The sequence below is a fragment of the Mercenaria mercenaria genome, chromosome 19 (assembly GCF_021730395.1).
Source record: "Mercenaria mercenaria strain notata chromosome 19, MADL_Memer_1, whole genome shotgun sequence".
In the NCBI taxonomy this organism is placed as follows: domain Eukaryota; kingdom Metazoa; phylum Mollusca; class Bivalvia; order Venerida; family Veneridae; genus Mercenaria; species Mercenaria mercenaria.
This window is the reverse complement of record NC_069379.1, coordinates 11915995-11931754: the sequence shown is the minus strand read 5'-3', so window position 1 is coordinate 11931754 and position 15760 is coordinate 11915995. Positions and strand designations below refer to the sequence as shown.

At 35.1% G+C, this 15760-nt stretch overlaps 2 protein-coding genes across 2 annotated transcripts in view; one reads left to right on the top strand and one right to left on the bottom strand.

The window, feature by feature from the left end:
- The first annotated feature begins 2193 nt into the window (after positions 1–2193).
- Positions 2194–3267, top strand: LOC123541844 (uncharacterized). Its single transcript, XM_045327468.2, has one exon. The coding sequence runs from the start codon at positions 2194–2196 to the stop codon at positions 3265–3267; it is 1074 nt and encodes a 357-aa protein (XP_045183403.2).
- Positions 3268–7700: 4433 nt separating this feature from the next.
- The window catches only part of LOC123543173 (solute carrier family 22 member 6-like), a 41228-nt gene continuing 33168 nt past the window's right edge, over positions 7701–15760 (bottom strand). Inside the window, exons 3-5 of the mRNA XM_053531583.1 lie at positions 12954–13071; positions 12022–12094; positions 7701–8620 (exon numbers count right to left, since the gene is read on the bottom strand). Of these exons, the coding sequence (XP_053387558.1) occupies positions 8411–8620; positions 12022–12094; positions 12954–13071 (401 nt within the window). The 3' untranslated portion in view covers positions 7701–8410. The remainder of the gene's footprint in view (positions 8621–12021; positions 12095–12953; positions 13072–15760) is intronic.

Sequence of the window (15760 nt, the reverse complement as noted above, 5' to 3'; positions counted from 1 at the left end):
TGATGTAATTTTACCTTTTAACGTTTTGCACTCTTATAACACATATTTATATTTCAAAAACGAACTTACCGTAATTCTACCCTGAATAATGATGAAATTATCTCTTTTAAGTACATATTATGTGATCATTTGTGACATATAATGCGATAGTTTTGTCTCCATTGAAAGAAGTTAATCGTAAGTTTACGCAGTGAGAGATAGTAATATATGAACGAGCAGACGAACCCTAAATTTATCTTTAATTTCTATTGCATAAACTCCTTTTTTGTACTCCCTCTTTGTATTTAAGGTTTCACATTTAATTAATATTTGAGCCGTGCCATGAGAAAACCGACATAGTGGTTTTGCGACCAGCTTGGATCCAGACCAGCCTACGCATCCGCGCAGTCTGGTCAGGATCCATGCTGTTCGCTTTTAAAGCCTACTGCAATTAGAGAAACCTTTAGCGAACAGTATGGATCCTGACCAGACTGCGCGGATGCGCAGGCTAGTCTGGATCCATGCTGGTCGCAAACCCACTATGTTGGTTTTCTCATGGCGCGGCTCATTTTATGAGTTAAGTCAAGGGTTTTTAATCCTATATTAATGCCTTGATTGAAAATTAAAGGTAAAGTGAGTAGTCAATATAATTTGATATGATGTTAACTGCTAATAAGAGGTACTTAAAGCTCAGTAGAAATACTTTTGCCCTGATGAACTCTTTTTTCTTTTAATTATTTTTCTTCAATAACCAACATTTTAGGTAATATATGTGACCCCGCTGAATTGAATTTAATGTAACTTTAAACAATGACACACGATAATTAATCGGCATGAGGAAAAAGAACAGCATATTTATCATTACTATTTGTATACGTATCTTTTTAGCCATCATTATACTTAAAGTCATTTCACACATTTTAACATGTTTTCTTTTAGAATAATACGTTTAAATGCCTAAAACGGAATTTCATTTAACATGATATGTTAGATTAAAAATTAAAGCTACTAAAAGTCCTATTTCGAAGGGTGTTGCATATTTCATTACCTCTCATGAACAGGCTTTTATCAAACCGAGTCTGCTATTATGTTGTTTGGTTGCGTTTTATGCTCCCAAAATATCTTTTCACAGATTTTAATAACTATAACAACAGCAGTCTTGAAGTGCCGTGTGGCGGCTGTAAAAGTCTTCCCGTATTTGCACTCAGTGTTATTTTTCTGGTCCTTTGGGATCTTAGAGTACATTCATTTTACTATGATAGAATTCTGCCGGTGCTAGAGGGCGTGAGGGGTGTTGCATATTTCATTACCTCTACCTCTCATGAACAGAATCTTATCAAACAGAGTCTGCTATAATGTTGTTTGGTTGCGTTCTTGAAGTGCCGTGTGGCGGCTGTGAAATGTCTCCCCTTACTTGGACTCGGTGTTGATATATTTTCTGGTACTTTGAGATCTTGGAGTACATTCGTTTTACTATGATATATTTCCGCCTAAGCCGAGGCTGGGGGATATTTCCGCCTAAGCCGAGGCTGGGGATGTGAGGAGTGTTGCATATTATATTACCTCTCATTAACATACTTTATCGAGTCTGTTATTATGTTGTTTGGCTGCATTCTATGCTTCCAAAGGTTCTTTTCAAAAAAAAATTAAAGGAGTATAATTAGAAATCTATATATCTTCATTATACGATTTTCAACAAGGCTTTAAAAGGAGGTATGAATCATCTTTAGTTGAGGTATGGATCATCACGATTACTGATAGCTCTAATCTTTTAATAGTTTATCTATGTGGTGGATGGCAAAAACAGTCACTAGCTGGTATTAGATATTGAATGATTGTAAATACAACACTTTATATCACGAGAGTGTCTAATAGATTACATATCTTGAATGTTAAATCAAATAACGACACAACTGTATTTCAAACCAATCTTCCACAATAGATAATTATGGTCTTGTGAATCAAGTAAAAAAATAATCAATGGTATAGTTTACACCAGATAACCTACATAAGGTAAGCGAAATAAACATGTAAACCTTTACAGTATTGATTTGTACAAGTTTAAATATCATAACAAATATGGATCGACAAGAATTTTCAAGTTTAATATCACTGGCGCTAGATTCTATTGGATATAAATATGAAACTGTTAAGCAAAGACAAACGTCGGATTTATCATATCTTTTTCCTTTTGTGAATAACTTTGCTCGCGGCATGGTAGCTGGAAGTACGGCAGAGGGAATAAGTCAACCTTATTCTCGGGACAGTGACATAGACATTATGACCGTATTAACAAACATGATAATCTATGAGAATTTTCCTGATACAAAATCCTTTAAAAAAGGTGGTTATGTGCTTCAGATGGAACGTGACAAAGTTGTTCCAGGATATACAATGATTAAGTGTATAGGTATGAAAAGCCGAAATATGCCTTACATCAGTCAAATAGCAAAACTTAAAAACATTAAACTATTTGAAAAAGACGGCTGTTATTTTCTTCGACATTGTTGCGATGTTCATAATTTTACAGATCTCCGCAATTCACAAACATACAGTCAAACGAAAAGAAGAAGAAATGGAGATCACGAAAATTTTGAGATGCATTCGTCCGGACCAGCCTTTAACGTCAACTGCGAAACCTCAAAGTCAAAACTTAAACTTAACTTTGATTATGTCACTGCGATTCCATGTTTTTGTTTAAGTCATATTCAAAACTGGACACATCGCACTAGACACTACGGATGGCCAGACAAAAAACTCACCTCTAAATTAAAGAATGAAATTGGCTATGTTGTGCCTGTAGGTTTCAAAGGAAGTAGGAATTTCGAATTGGAATGGAGGATTTGCTATACTGGAATTGAGATCAATCTCATTCACTCTTTGAATGAAACACAGATTAAAATGTGTGTTCTTCTGAAAATGGTTGCAAAAGCTATCCTAAAACCAGTTTGTAAAGACATAACATCATACGTGATTAAAAATTTAGTACTTTGGATCGTTGAAAGGAATGCGAACGAAATATTTACGCCAGAAAATCTTACAAGTTTGGTCATGCTTGGACTTCGATCACTCCGAAATAAAGTTAACTTAAGGTTGTTTGGGAGTTACATGATTCCTGAAAGAAATCTCTTTGCAGGAAAGATAACCGAAAATGAAAAGGCGGAAATGGTACGCTTGCTCGATGAAATGCTTGAAGAAGGTCCAATGTTTTTGATAAAATTCAAAGAGCTCAATGTATTGAACAAAGCTATTAATGAAACCATGAATAAACCTTTACTAGCTAAATAGAGACAAAAATTGTGCCATTATTATTCACTCGTACCTTTAGAGTAAATAGATTATCAGATCACGAATATGAGTTGTTTTTTTTTTATAAAAGATTTTAAAGGTACAAATCTGGACCGTCAGGTGGAAATACAGAGGACTGTATTGTTTGAGACGGAAAGAAATCTTTAGGATTAAGAAGAAACTTTAGAAACTTTGCATGGTATTTTTGAAAATAAAATAACTTGCAGTCAATGGGGTGTGACATTCTAGTCTTGCAGTGACTTACGAAATGCTAATAACATGCAAAACAACGTTGTTTAGCTGAAATGAATGGCTATGTAAATGATATTGGTTCCAGCAGTTTAAAGGGAAATGGTCTATAATTTCCAAAAGAACAAAGCCACCACGCTTATTTTATTTAGGTTTACCAGAGAAGTACAAGGTCGCAAAATCCTATTCCATGTACGGTTATTAAATTTTCAGTTGACAATTATTCTTGTTGGGGAAATTTTTATCAGAGCATTGCAAATACGTTTGATTACAAATCAATTACTGTTTACCTTCTGTCTACATGCAGTGCTAACTAATGCTTACTACTGTACACATGCTACTTAGACAAATCAATCAAAGAGGAACTCTTATATTCCGTTACGCAAATTACGACCTTAATTAAAGGGATTTAATATGCTTGCAACTATGAACTAAAGTCATACAACAGACGAACACCAGAGACATATTTTTCCTAATGTTCTCTGAATTCGTTGACAAACGTAGTTATTGCAATATTTTACTGGTCATTGTATTTAAGTCGCACTGTCAAAGCTTTTTTGCAGAGTGTCTGTATGAACATTGGGTTCTAATAACTATTGTCATGACCATGACTACTCATATGACACCAGTACTGTTTCTCCAGGAAGCGGACTCGAGAGTTGTTCAAATAAGCTGGTTGCTTTCATCACAATCGAGGTAAGGAAGTCAGAAGTTAACAAACCTCCACGAGCAAGGATCCTTAAATGAAGTACATTCTTCTTCCTTAGTGACGTTTCGGACCTACATTTTTCATTTTGAAACTCGGCACCAACCACAAACACCCTAAGTAAGATTACTACGTAAAGAAAAATCTGATAAAGCTTATGCCTTTCGATCGGCACAATATTATATCATATCGTAACTAATCGTGTTTAATTTGTAAAAAAAAATCTAAGCCTTTGAAATGTAAGACAGAACGGATATACAGAATATAAATACAAACATGTAGTTTTAAAAGAAACATTTCAAAAGAATTAAATAGATATATTCATTCGTAAAAAGTAATGGTGTTATTCGGATTGGCCAAGATGACAACGCACTTGCTTACTTTAAGATATGATAAACAAGAGGACCATGATGGTCCTGAATCGCTCACCTGTCCCCACATGACCCAGTTTTAAACCGAGTATGATGTCGTTTTTTTCTATTATTTGACATTGTGACCTAGTTTTTGAGCTCATGTGACCCAGTGTTGAATCTGATCTAGATATCATCAAGATAAAAATTCTAACCAATTTCCATGAAGATCCACTGAATAATATGGCCTCTAGAGAGGTCACAAGATTTTTTATTATTTGACCTACTGACCTAGTTATTAAAGGCACGTGACCCAGTTTCGAAACTGACCTAGATATCATCAAGGTTAACATTCTGACCAATTTTCATGAAGATCCATTCTAAAGTATGGCCTCTAGAGAGGTCACAAGGTTTTTCTATTTTTAGACCTACTGACCTAGTTTTTGACTGTAGTTGACCCAGTTTCAAACCTGACCTAGATATCATCAAGATGAACATTCAGACCAATTTTCATATAGTTCCCATGAAAAATATGGCCTCTAGAGAGGTCACAAGGCGTTTTTTGTTATTTGACCTACTGACCTAGTTATTAAAAACACGTGACCAAGTTTCGAACAAGACCTAGATATCATCAAGGTGAACATTCTGACTTATTTTCATGAAGATCCATTGAAAAGTATGGCCTCTAGAGAGGTCACAAGGTTTTTCTTTTTTTAGACCTACTGACCTAGTTTTTGAACGCAGTTAAACAAGTTTCGAACTTGACCTAGATATCATCAAGATAAAAATTTTGACCAATTTTCATACAGATCCCATGAAAAATATGGCCTCTAGAGAGGTCACAAGGTTTTTTTGTTATTTGACCTACTGACCTAGTTATTAATGGCATGTGACCCAGTTTCAAATTTGACCTAGATATCATCAAGGTGAACATTCTGACCAATTTTCATGAAGATCCATTCAGAAGTATGGCCTCTAGAGAGGTCACAAGGTTTTTCTATTTTTAGACCTACTGACCTAGTTTTTGATCGCACGTGACCCAGTTTCGAACTTGACCTAGATATCATCAAGATGAACATTCTGACTAACTTTCATACAGATCCCATGAAAAATATGGCCTCTAGAGAGGTCACAATGTTTTTTTATTATTTGACCTACTGACCTAGTTTTTGAAGGAACGTGACCCAGTTTCGAACTTGACCTAGATATCATCAAGATGAACATTCTAAATAACTTTCATGAAGATCCCATGAAAAATATGGCCTCTAGAGAGGTCACAAGGCGTTTTTTGTTATTTGACCTACTGACCTAGTTATTAAAAACACGTGACCAAGTTTCGAACAAGACCTAGATATCATCAAGGTGAACATTCTGACTTATTTTCATGAAGATCCCATTAAAAATATCGCATCTAGAGAGGTCACAAGGTTTTTTTATTATTTGACCTACTGACCTAGTTTTTGATCGCAGTTGACCCAGTTTCGAACTTGACCTAGATATCATCAAGATAAACATTCTGACCAACTTTCATAAAGATCCCATGAAAAATGTGACCTCTAGAGTGGTCACAAGCAAAAGTTTACGCACGCACGGACGCACGGACGCACGGACGGACGACGGACGACGGACGCTGCGTGATCACAAAAGCTCACATTGTCACTTTGTGACATGTGAGCTTAAAAGACAAGCAGACGGCTTTCCCTCTTCCAGTCATTTTACATTGGTTAAATTTCATCCCAGTTTGTATTTTACTATTCTCGTATTTGGCTATGTCTGGCCATCTGATTTGTACAAATATACACGAAATGTATCACAACATTATCAACGTCAGAATGACTCTTGTTGAGTGAGCACTTACTTTACGATATTACAGAATATTTTTTTTTTTTTTTGGATTTTACGTCGCACCGACACATGATAGGTCATATGGCGACTTTCCAGCTTTAATGGTGGAGGAAGACCCCAGGTGCCCCTCCGTGCATTATTTCATCACGAGCGGGCACCTGGGTAGAGCCACCGACCTTCCGTAAGCCAGCTGGATGGCTTCCTCACATGAAGAATTCAACGCCCCGAGTGAGGCTCGAACCCACATCGATGAGGGGCAAGTGATTTGAAGTCAGCGACCTTAACCACTCGGCCACGGAGGCCCCCATTACAGAATAATAACATCCAAATACCCTCTATCAACAAGTGGTCATTATCATTGCTTTAGCCACCTGTGGCAATCATCAGCCTAGCGATTTGTAGAAATAAAAATGCAGGGTATCTTGTTGCAACTTTTCAGCCCAGCACTAAGTTGTTTTGATATGAGACATTACACGGCCTATACTTGAGTACAGAGTCAAACATTGAACAGAATGTTGAAATTGTTTTCTGATGCTATTTAATTAATAGAACACTTACGGAACGGCTTTTGATTGGCAAATCATTCATTAATTGAGCCATGCCATGGGAAAACCAACATAGTGGGTTTGCGACCAGCATGGATCAAGACAAGCCTGTGCATCCATGCTGTTCGTTTTTAAAGCCTATTGGAATTGAAGAAACTGTTAGCGAACAGTATGGATCCTGACAAGACTGCGCGGATGCATTCAAGGGGTGATTATACAATACCCAAGTCTATGAAAGTGGGAGTATTGGAACCACCGGGCCGAAATGGTCATGCTGAGAAACTAAACAGTACCAGTAACACGACATAAAAGTCGTGCTGAATGATCTGAGAAGATCGAAATATAACAGCCCTGATTAACCGTATTTCGAATACTTGCCAAGGAGAAAATGATTTTGTTACTAAGCCATCACTTCCTGACGCTGTGAGATTTGTAGATATGTTACGAAACTGGATAAGCCATATTATGAATACTCCACGACTTATATAACTGCTTGTTCATTACAAAAATAATAAATCTTTTAATCAATGAAAAAACTATGTTACCGTTCCGTTTTCATTATTTAAATTAAATAAAACGGAATGTGTTAATCGGCCTCGTAATTTGACAATATGCTGAACTCATCGCAGTGGATAAAATGAGCTCTATTGATCGTAAATATTACTTTTTTAAGGTATGACGAATTTGTTTTCTCATGAATGTGTGTATTTGTTGCAAACATTTCTGCATTTCTATCTATATGTTACAAACCATTTTTATAAAATGAATTTCTTAGGATGTGATTAACACGTATTATTTGCACTAATATTCCTCGTCCCGTTCATAATATCATGTTTGCAAGTGGACGGCTCTGAGTCATGTATTTTTAAAATGATGTAAGAGCCACTGCATTGATACTTCACAAAGATAAAATAGCTGAAATGTTTTCGAAACTCTTCCAACAACTGGAAGGAAGTTTAAGTGATTATGTTACAATCTTCCGACAGCTCGTCAAAGTTCAAAGGAATTATTATTATTATTATTATTATTATTATTATTATACCAGATTTATATAGCGCCCTTTTCATGATCAATTTCACGTTCAAAGGCGCTTTACATAGTTCAAATGCAGCCACACAGGGCGCATAATTCATCCTCTAATAGTACAGACACAGAGCGATCTGACCAGAGGGACAGAGTGAGACAAAGCCCCCACGACAGAGAGATCAGAAATCAGATACAGGCTTGTCCGGCTAACTTAGCCTAGCTCGTTGCGAATAGACAGCCAGGTTCTTTAACGTGCCCAGTGTATAGCACTGATACACGCAAGGATATGTAACAATAATATAGGACTGATGAAACTTATTTTTTTTTGCCTTTTAAAGTTGCCCATTTTTATTGTAAAGATGAAATGTATAATGTATAACATTATAATACTACTGTTATTGTTGCTTACAAAATCAATCTGTTTAGATGTTGCCATTCACACCGGCTATCTCTAATTCTATAACTTCTGGTAGCTCTGAAATATCATTTGAGACAGTAGTTACTGGTGCATCAACGTGTATTTTATCCAGAAGGTATTTATCTTTAGTTTCTGGGAGCAGTGAAGTACCTATCGCACACAGAACAGAAAGTCCACCACAAAGATACAGCAGTAGTCCTGGCACATGTGTATCCTGAAAAGAAACACGGATAGTCATAAGGACTCTTTAAAGCATTAATCGTTCCATCAGTACTATAATGACGCATCAAACTTTTTTAAAAATTATATGTGCTGAAAGGTTTGTATCATTTGAAAAGTATTTGAAAATGAACATATAAGGAAAGGTTCTTTGAATTTCTAAACAGAAAAGGCAAATCTGATCAGAAGAGTTTTTGACCATAAAATGATATAGGTATATAAAGGGAGTAAGATATTTTCCCTTCACCAATCTCTGCAGAAGACTTGTAGCTATGAGTATTCTCCTTTGCCGTACTTTATCATATATTTCTCTTTCCTAATTATAAGTTTTGTTTTATTAGATCTAGTACGTTTTTTGTGTATTTTTGTGGTTGATAGAATGTAACTACATGTCAATGTATAAATGAAGACAAAACATTTTCATAAAATGTATATGAATACAAAGAAAACGTTCGACATTTAAGAAAAAATGTTTCTCAAATGCATTAGATTCAAGACAGTACACTACAGTATAAAAGTAACCATCTCTTAAACTTTCCCTGCTACATTTCTACACCCAACAAAATTCCTAATCGGTCAGTTTATATTTGTATTACTATTTTGTCAATAATGCAGGTATTTACACGAAATTTCACGTGCCGACTTTTGAAAAGGTACTGCAGCTAATTATTGATTTATTTTTGGTGACTCGTGGCCAAAGTAACCGCATTAGGCGTTTTGCCTAATATTGGATATTTTGCACGTGCAGTGCATGTGCACCAACATGCATGTGTCCGTTTACAATATTGGCATTACTGATGAAAGTCCAACTAGAAAAATACATATTATGGTGAAATTGACACAAGAGCAATGGGATCAAGCTGTCGGAATGTTGCTAGCTGGGACACATTTACGACACGTGTGTTATTGTTTTTATAATTTAAATAGAATTTTGATGTTATTTGTTTGTAACTGTACTTTGATGGTTATTTCCATTTGTAACCTTATTTCCGTTTACAAAAATCTTCACTTGTTGGTTATCTGCCATCCGCGCTCTTTTTTTCGAAATTTAACCAAGGTACAATTCATTGAAATGATAGATTTTGAATTTTGTTGTATAATTCCGACAGCAGGGACACGTTGCTCTTGTGTCAATTTAACGATCCTATGTGTTTTTCTAGTAGGACTTTCGTCAGTAATGCCAAAGTGTTCATTAACATGAGCATATTGGTGCACATGCTATGTACGTGCAAAATACACTGACGAGATAAAGAAACGCCTCATTCAAACTCGGTATACAATTTTTCGTTAACCGTGATTCAAAATTAGAAAAGAACAATTCCATTCGCAAATTAGATGCTTTACAAGAATTTATGGTCAATAAGAAATCATTTCATTGTCGCATTATGCTTAAATCTTGAATTTTAATAGCCCGGTCGGAGAAATTGCATTAGAAAAATCAGTAGCGCGTGTGGCCACCTCTGCTAGCAACCACAGCAGCAAGGCGACGCCTCATAGAGCCGCACCAGTTGCGTAACAGATACCGTGGGATTCTGGCCCACTCTTGGTGCAGCGCTGCTACCAGTTCCCGGACGTTTGCTGGCTGGGGTTGACGTTGGCGTAACCGCCGTCCGAGATAATCCCACGCGTGTTCAATCGGATTGCAGTCCGGTGAACACGCCGGCCAAGGTAAAACATTAATGTTTCTAGCCTGTAGAAAGTCCGAGGTGACGCGTGCAACGTGAGGTCGCGCGTTGTCGTGCTGATAGACTAATCCTTGACGTTGACGGAATAAAGGGACAACTACATGACGTAATATCTGGTCGATGTAACGCCTGGCTGTGAGATTACCTTGGCAAACGACGAGTTGGGACTTAAACCTATGGTTGATTGCTGCCCACACCATTACTCCACCTCCACCGTAACGATTGTGCTCCAAAACGCAATTGTTTGCGTAGCGTTCATGGCGTCGTCTATAGACACGGATACGTCCGTCGGCGTTCCACAAGTTGAAACGCGACTCGTCACTGAACATTACGTTTTGCCAACGCTGGCCGCGATGGTTGCGGGCCCAAATAAGACGTTGTTGACGGTGGCGTAACGTTAGAATTAGACCGCGGTAGGGTCTACGACAGGTAATTCCGCGTTCTCTGAGTCGATTTCTCACTGTATGTCGACTAATTGGACGTCTACGGTTACCTACAACTATACGTGACGTAGATTGCGCCGTCACAAATCTGTCACGTAAATGACGTTGACGTATATAATTATCCTGTCGTATTGACGTTACACGCGGTCTACCTGAACGTGGTCTATCGATAGACGTTCCCGTGTCTCTAACACATCGAATAAGACGCACAATTGTCGAACGAGAGACGTTAAAACGTCTAGCAACGTGTTCCTGCGTTCGCCCGCATTCAAGCATAGCCAAAACCTGAGCCCTCTCTTCAGAATTCAGCCTCGGCATTACGAAAACTAATGTTTTTTTTCAGAGAATAGCTGAAAATATGGTTGTGTGTCGTATTACACATGTACATGTGCAAAAATCGTTCAATCAAACCACATGGTTTACATGCACGGACTGCACGAGGAAATCATGACCAGGTACATGAAGTGAACAAATGGCTGAATGAAATCGCGCGAGTTTTTGTTCACTGTGTTTGTCGGTCAGAGTATATGTAGATTTACTACATTTCACAACAATTAAAAGCGTTAGGAAAAAAATAACGCCAAATTTCAATGAGGCGTTTCTTTATCTTGTCAGTATATGTTAAATTGGCCAAAACGCCTAAAGCGGTTACTTTGGCGGCGAGTCGGTCAAAAATAAATCAATAATTAGCTGTAGTACCTATTTAAATGTCGGTATGTGAAATTTCGTGTAAATACTTGCATTATTAACAAAATAGTAACATAATAAAAACTGACCGATTAGGAATTTTGTTGAGTGTAGAATGAATTGGTTCAACATTAAATCTGGGTAGTACTATCTGTTATTCGGAGTGGTATTCAGAGGAAAATGTACTAACTGAATAGCGAACAGTGCGGACAAGTATCAGCCTGCACTGGTCGTAAAGGCAGACTCACTTGCCATCAGCAGGCTAAAAGTTAGATTATTAGATTTTCTTAAACAAACAACTTTTATCGTACGACATTTGATAAATTCAGCTTTACATTTACGTTTAGTTTGAAGTGAAGTTTTATGCATACGATAGAGATTTTTTTCTCTATCCGCAGCAAATTTCAACATACATGTATGGAATAACTTTAGTGCCCACAGATTCATTTTTAAGTAGAACTTGTCTAAAATTAAAATTACAGATACACATGTATTACCCATCGCGTTTGTTTTGTTGAAACATCTTGCTTTATTTGTTACTTATAGACTCCGTTCTTGAATAAAATATTTAAAGAACTTACAAGATATACAAACTGTGGCCCGATCACAGAACCGATTCCTCCGATGAAACTTAGCATTCCAAATCCAATGCTCCTAGAACAAGTTAAGAAGAAATATTCGAATAGAATATGCAACAAAGCAGTGAAACAGTTCATTTCATCTTATGCACGCTAACACACCAAAACGAAATTTGTGTGATGGCGAGAGCGCCACCACGGAATATGAAAGTTTAATTTTATAATCGCGTTCTGTGTTTCGTTCTGGTGTGTTGTCAGTTTCGTCTCGTCGTGTTTGTGCACGTTCCAAAACGCCACACAAACCTTTCAACATTTTGCTATCATGATGCTTTAGCGCGCGCAAAGAGGACACAATAAAAAATGTTACAAAAACTGCACGCACGCCAATGCGACAAAACGGATTGTCCTAAATCAACCATCATGTGAAATAGTTCAAATTCGTTAACTGAATAGCAGTTGAACGGTGGAATATTTATGCCAATATAGCTCGACTAAATGTACTTACATGAATCTTAACACAAAAAAACACCAACAGCATGTATAATTTGCAATATAAGAAAATATAAGCGAAGTAAAATACAAGAAATGATAGTGAATGTGGTAAATGCAACTCAAAAGGTGAATTCCCTTTTTGTAAGAATTTGAACTTTATGCAGATCTTACACTGAAAAACATAGACAAATATCACTTGAAATCCAAAATATACGAAAATATGTTGATTATTATCTGTTACACTTTTCACCTCCGCAGAGGTAGCTAGATAAGCATTCCTATTTTGTCCAATCGTTACAGTTTCACTGCATTCTTGAATTGACTATGTTACATGTCTGATGTATTAATTCTTTTAATAGAATCTTTTAAGCAGGAACTAGGAAGAGACCAAAGATTGACATGGCAAATGTTCCATTACATACCACATCCTACAAATTGACTACCTTATGACAGTTGGATAAAGTTCTACTGTCATTGTCTGCACTGTTCCCCATGCTGCCGAAATACTTGAGTTTGCCACGATAGCTAGCACTGTGGTAAGTTGGTCCTTGTATTTTACATCTGTTTAAAAACAAAACAATTAATTTGTCTGATGCCTGCAAAATAATGACCGTTATATCGAAGCAAACCTATAGTTTTAAGTTATATTCTCACGTTATAGCATTATGACATATTCTATCACTGAAGAGGAAAACTGAGTGTAAATTCTTTCTTAAAGGCACTGGCTTCCAGAGTTTGGCTAAAAATGTTCTCTCTTTCAACTGAAGTTTGGTCATATTATGAACATTAAACTGGTTGTATTTTAAAAGAGGATTTTATATCGAGATTCCTCTTTTTCAGCCAAAACCTTAAAAAAAAGCACGCTTTTTTTCCAAATTCTGTTTGTCTTTCTTCGTAAATTTTTTAGCGAAGAAAAAATCAACACGCTTTTCTTCACACATTTAACCTCATCACCTAAAAATTTACGTGCTTTTTTCCCAATTTACAACATACTTTCTTCGTAAATTTTTCAACGGAAGTAAAAATCAACACATAAAATGACATGTCATGATACATTTATTTCATATATATATTATAATACATATAATACATAATAAAAATGTTATTTGGAAATTTTCAAATATAATAAAGTTCGTAAATTTACGAACAACCGTTTAATGGCATTTCATAAGAAACAAAAACATACTTAAGTTTTAGCGCTAAGATATTATTAATTAAGACAAGTTCGTAAATTTACGAATGGAATAAGTCGTAAAAATTTCATAATACATAAACTGGATTTTAAAAGTCTTCAAAGAAGTAGTTCGAAAATTTACGAAGTTTGCCAAAAGCGATGTTATTTGGAAATTTTCAAATAAAATAGTTCGTAAATTTACAAACAACCATTAAATGGCATTTCATAAGAAATAAAAACATACTTAAGTTTTAGCACTAAGATATTATTAATTAAGACATGTTCGAAATTTACGAATGGAATAAGTCGTAAAAAATTTCATATAAACTAATACATTAATTGGATTTTAAAAGTCTTCAAAAGAAGTAGTTCGTAAATTTACGAAGTTTGCCAAGGCTTGGCATGAAAATAAGGTAACAAATAAAAATGGAACAATCAGCTTTGCATATGTATAAAAAAGAAATGTGCATTGAAAAAAAAAATACAAATGCGAAGAAATGTAAATCTGACATAATTTGTTAATTTATGTACAAGTATCAGCTTCGTAAATTTAGGAAGTAGCTTAAAGTAATATTAATTTCTTTTTTTGCAAAAACCTGAGACACTTCCACTTCGTAAATTTACGAACAAGATGAAAACTGTGAAAAATTTACAAATGCGAAGAAATGTAAATCTGACATAATTCATTATTTTATGTACAAGTAACAGCTTCGTAAATTTACGAAGTAGCTGGAAGTTACTAAAATTTCTATTTCGCCAATGTCTGAGAAACTTTCAAAAGTTCCACTTCGTAAATTTACGAACAAGAGGAAAATTGTGAAAAAATTATAAAAGTGAAAAAATGTAAATCTGACATAATTTCTTAATTTATGTACAAGTAACAGCTTCGTAAATTTACGTAGTTGCTTGAAGTGATTAAAATTTCTATTTTGCAAATACTGAGAAACTTAAAAGTTCCACTTTGAAAATTTACGAGAGAGATGAAAACTGTGAAAAATTTACAAATGCGAAGAATTGTAAATCTGACATAATTCGTAAATTTACGAAGTAGCTGAAAGTGATTTTACTTGTTTATCGTTCTTAAAAATTTGAGAAACTTAATAAATTTACAAACAAGATGAAAAGGTGAAAAATTAACAAATTGTAAGAAATGTAAATCTAACAAAGCAAAAAGTTGTTACTTGTCTGTAAATTCATATACAAGATGAAAACTGTGAAAATTAACAAATGGAAGAAATGTATTTTGGCACAGTTCGTAAATTTACGAACAAGTAATAACTTGGTTATTAAATTATGACGTAGCTTAAACTGATCATAAAATTGGCCATTATTGCATAACTCTGAAGAACTTAAATGTCAACTTCTAACTTTCAAATTTTAAGAAATGTAAATTTACAAACAATTTAAGTAACAACATGAATTTACAAAGTAGCTTAAACTGATTACAATTAAAATGAAAAAATAGGCTTTGTGTATTTGTTTATGAATTTTCTAAATTTACGAACTGTTACAATGTACAACACTTAATATTTCAATTATAAAAATATACCCTGATATCAGAAATTAAGTTTTAAACCAATCACATTGGTAGACAAAATACAAGTATATCTACTTATACATGTTCTTCCACTGACAAAGAGATTCATTATTGACAACCTTATTAATGTACAAAAAAGTAATGGTATGAAACAAGAAATTTAATGAAGGTATACTACAACCATTTGTATGTTAGTGAAAACTGAATCAAACTTAAGAACAAAAAGTTTGAAATACTGAGACATGTACATACTGACCAAGCAATTTAGCTCCATCAATAATCAGTTACACAATCTTGATGCGAAACGAAATATCAAGAATGTTACATGAAATTACTCAGGTGCTGAATAGATCAATACGTCAGTCTAATAAGAAGTAAAATTATCTTTTGAAAAATTAATTAATGAATAGAATTCATACATTCATATGTATGTGTATATATAACATATATTTCTAATTCAAATACAAACAAGGAATCAGTTAAACTGAATGATACTCTCTGCAGCAAGTGCTTGACACTGCACTTCCACTCAATTGCTT

What these genes read in the sequence shown, in the direction of transcription:
- LOC123541844 (XM_045327468.2), top strand. Translation starts at nt 2,194, where the DNA reads ATGGTAGCTGGAAGTACGGCAGAGGGAATAAGTCAACCTTATTCTCGG.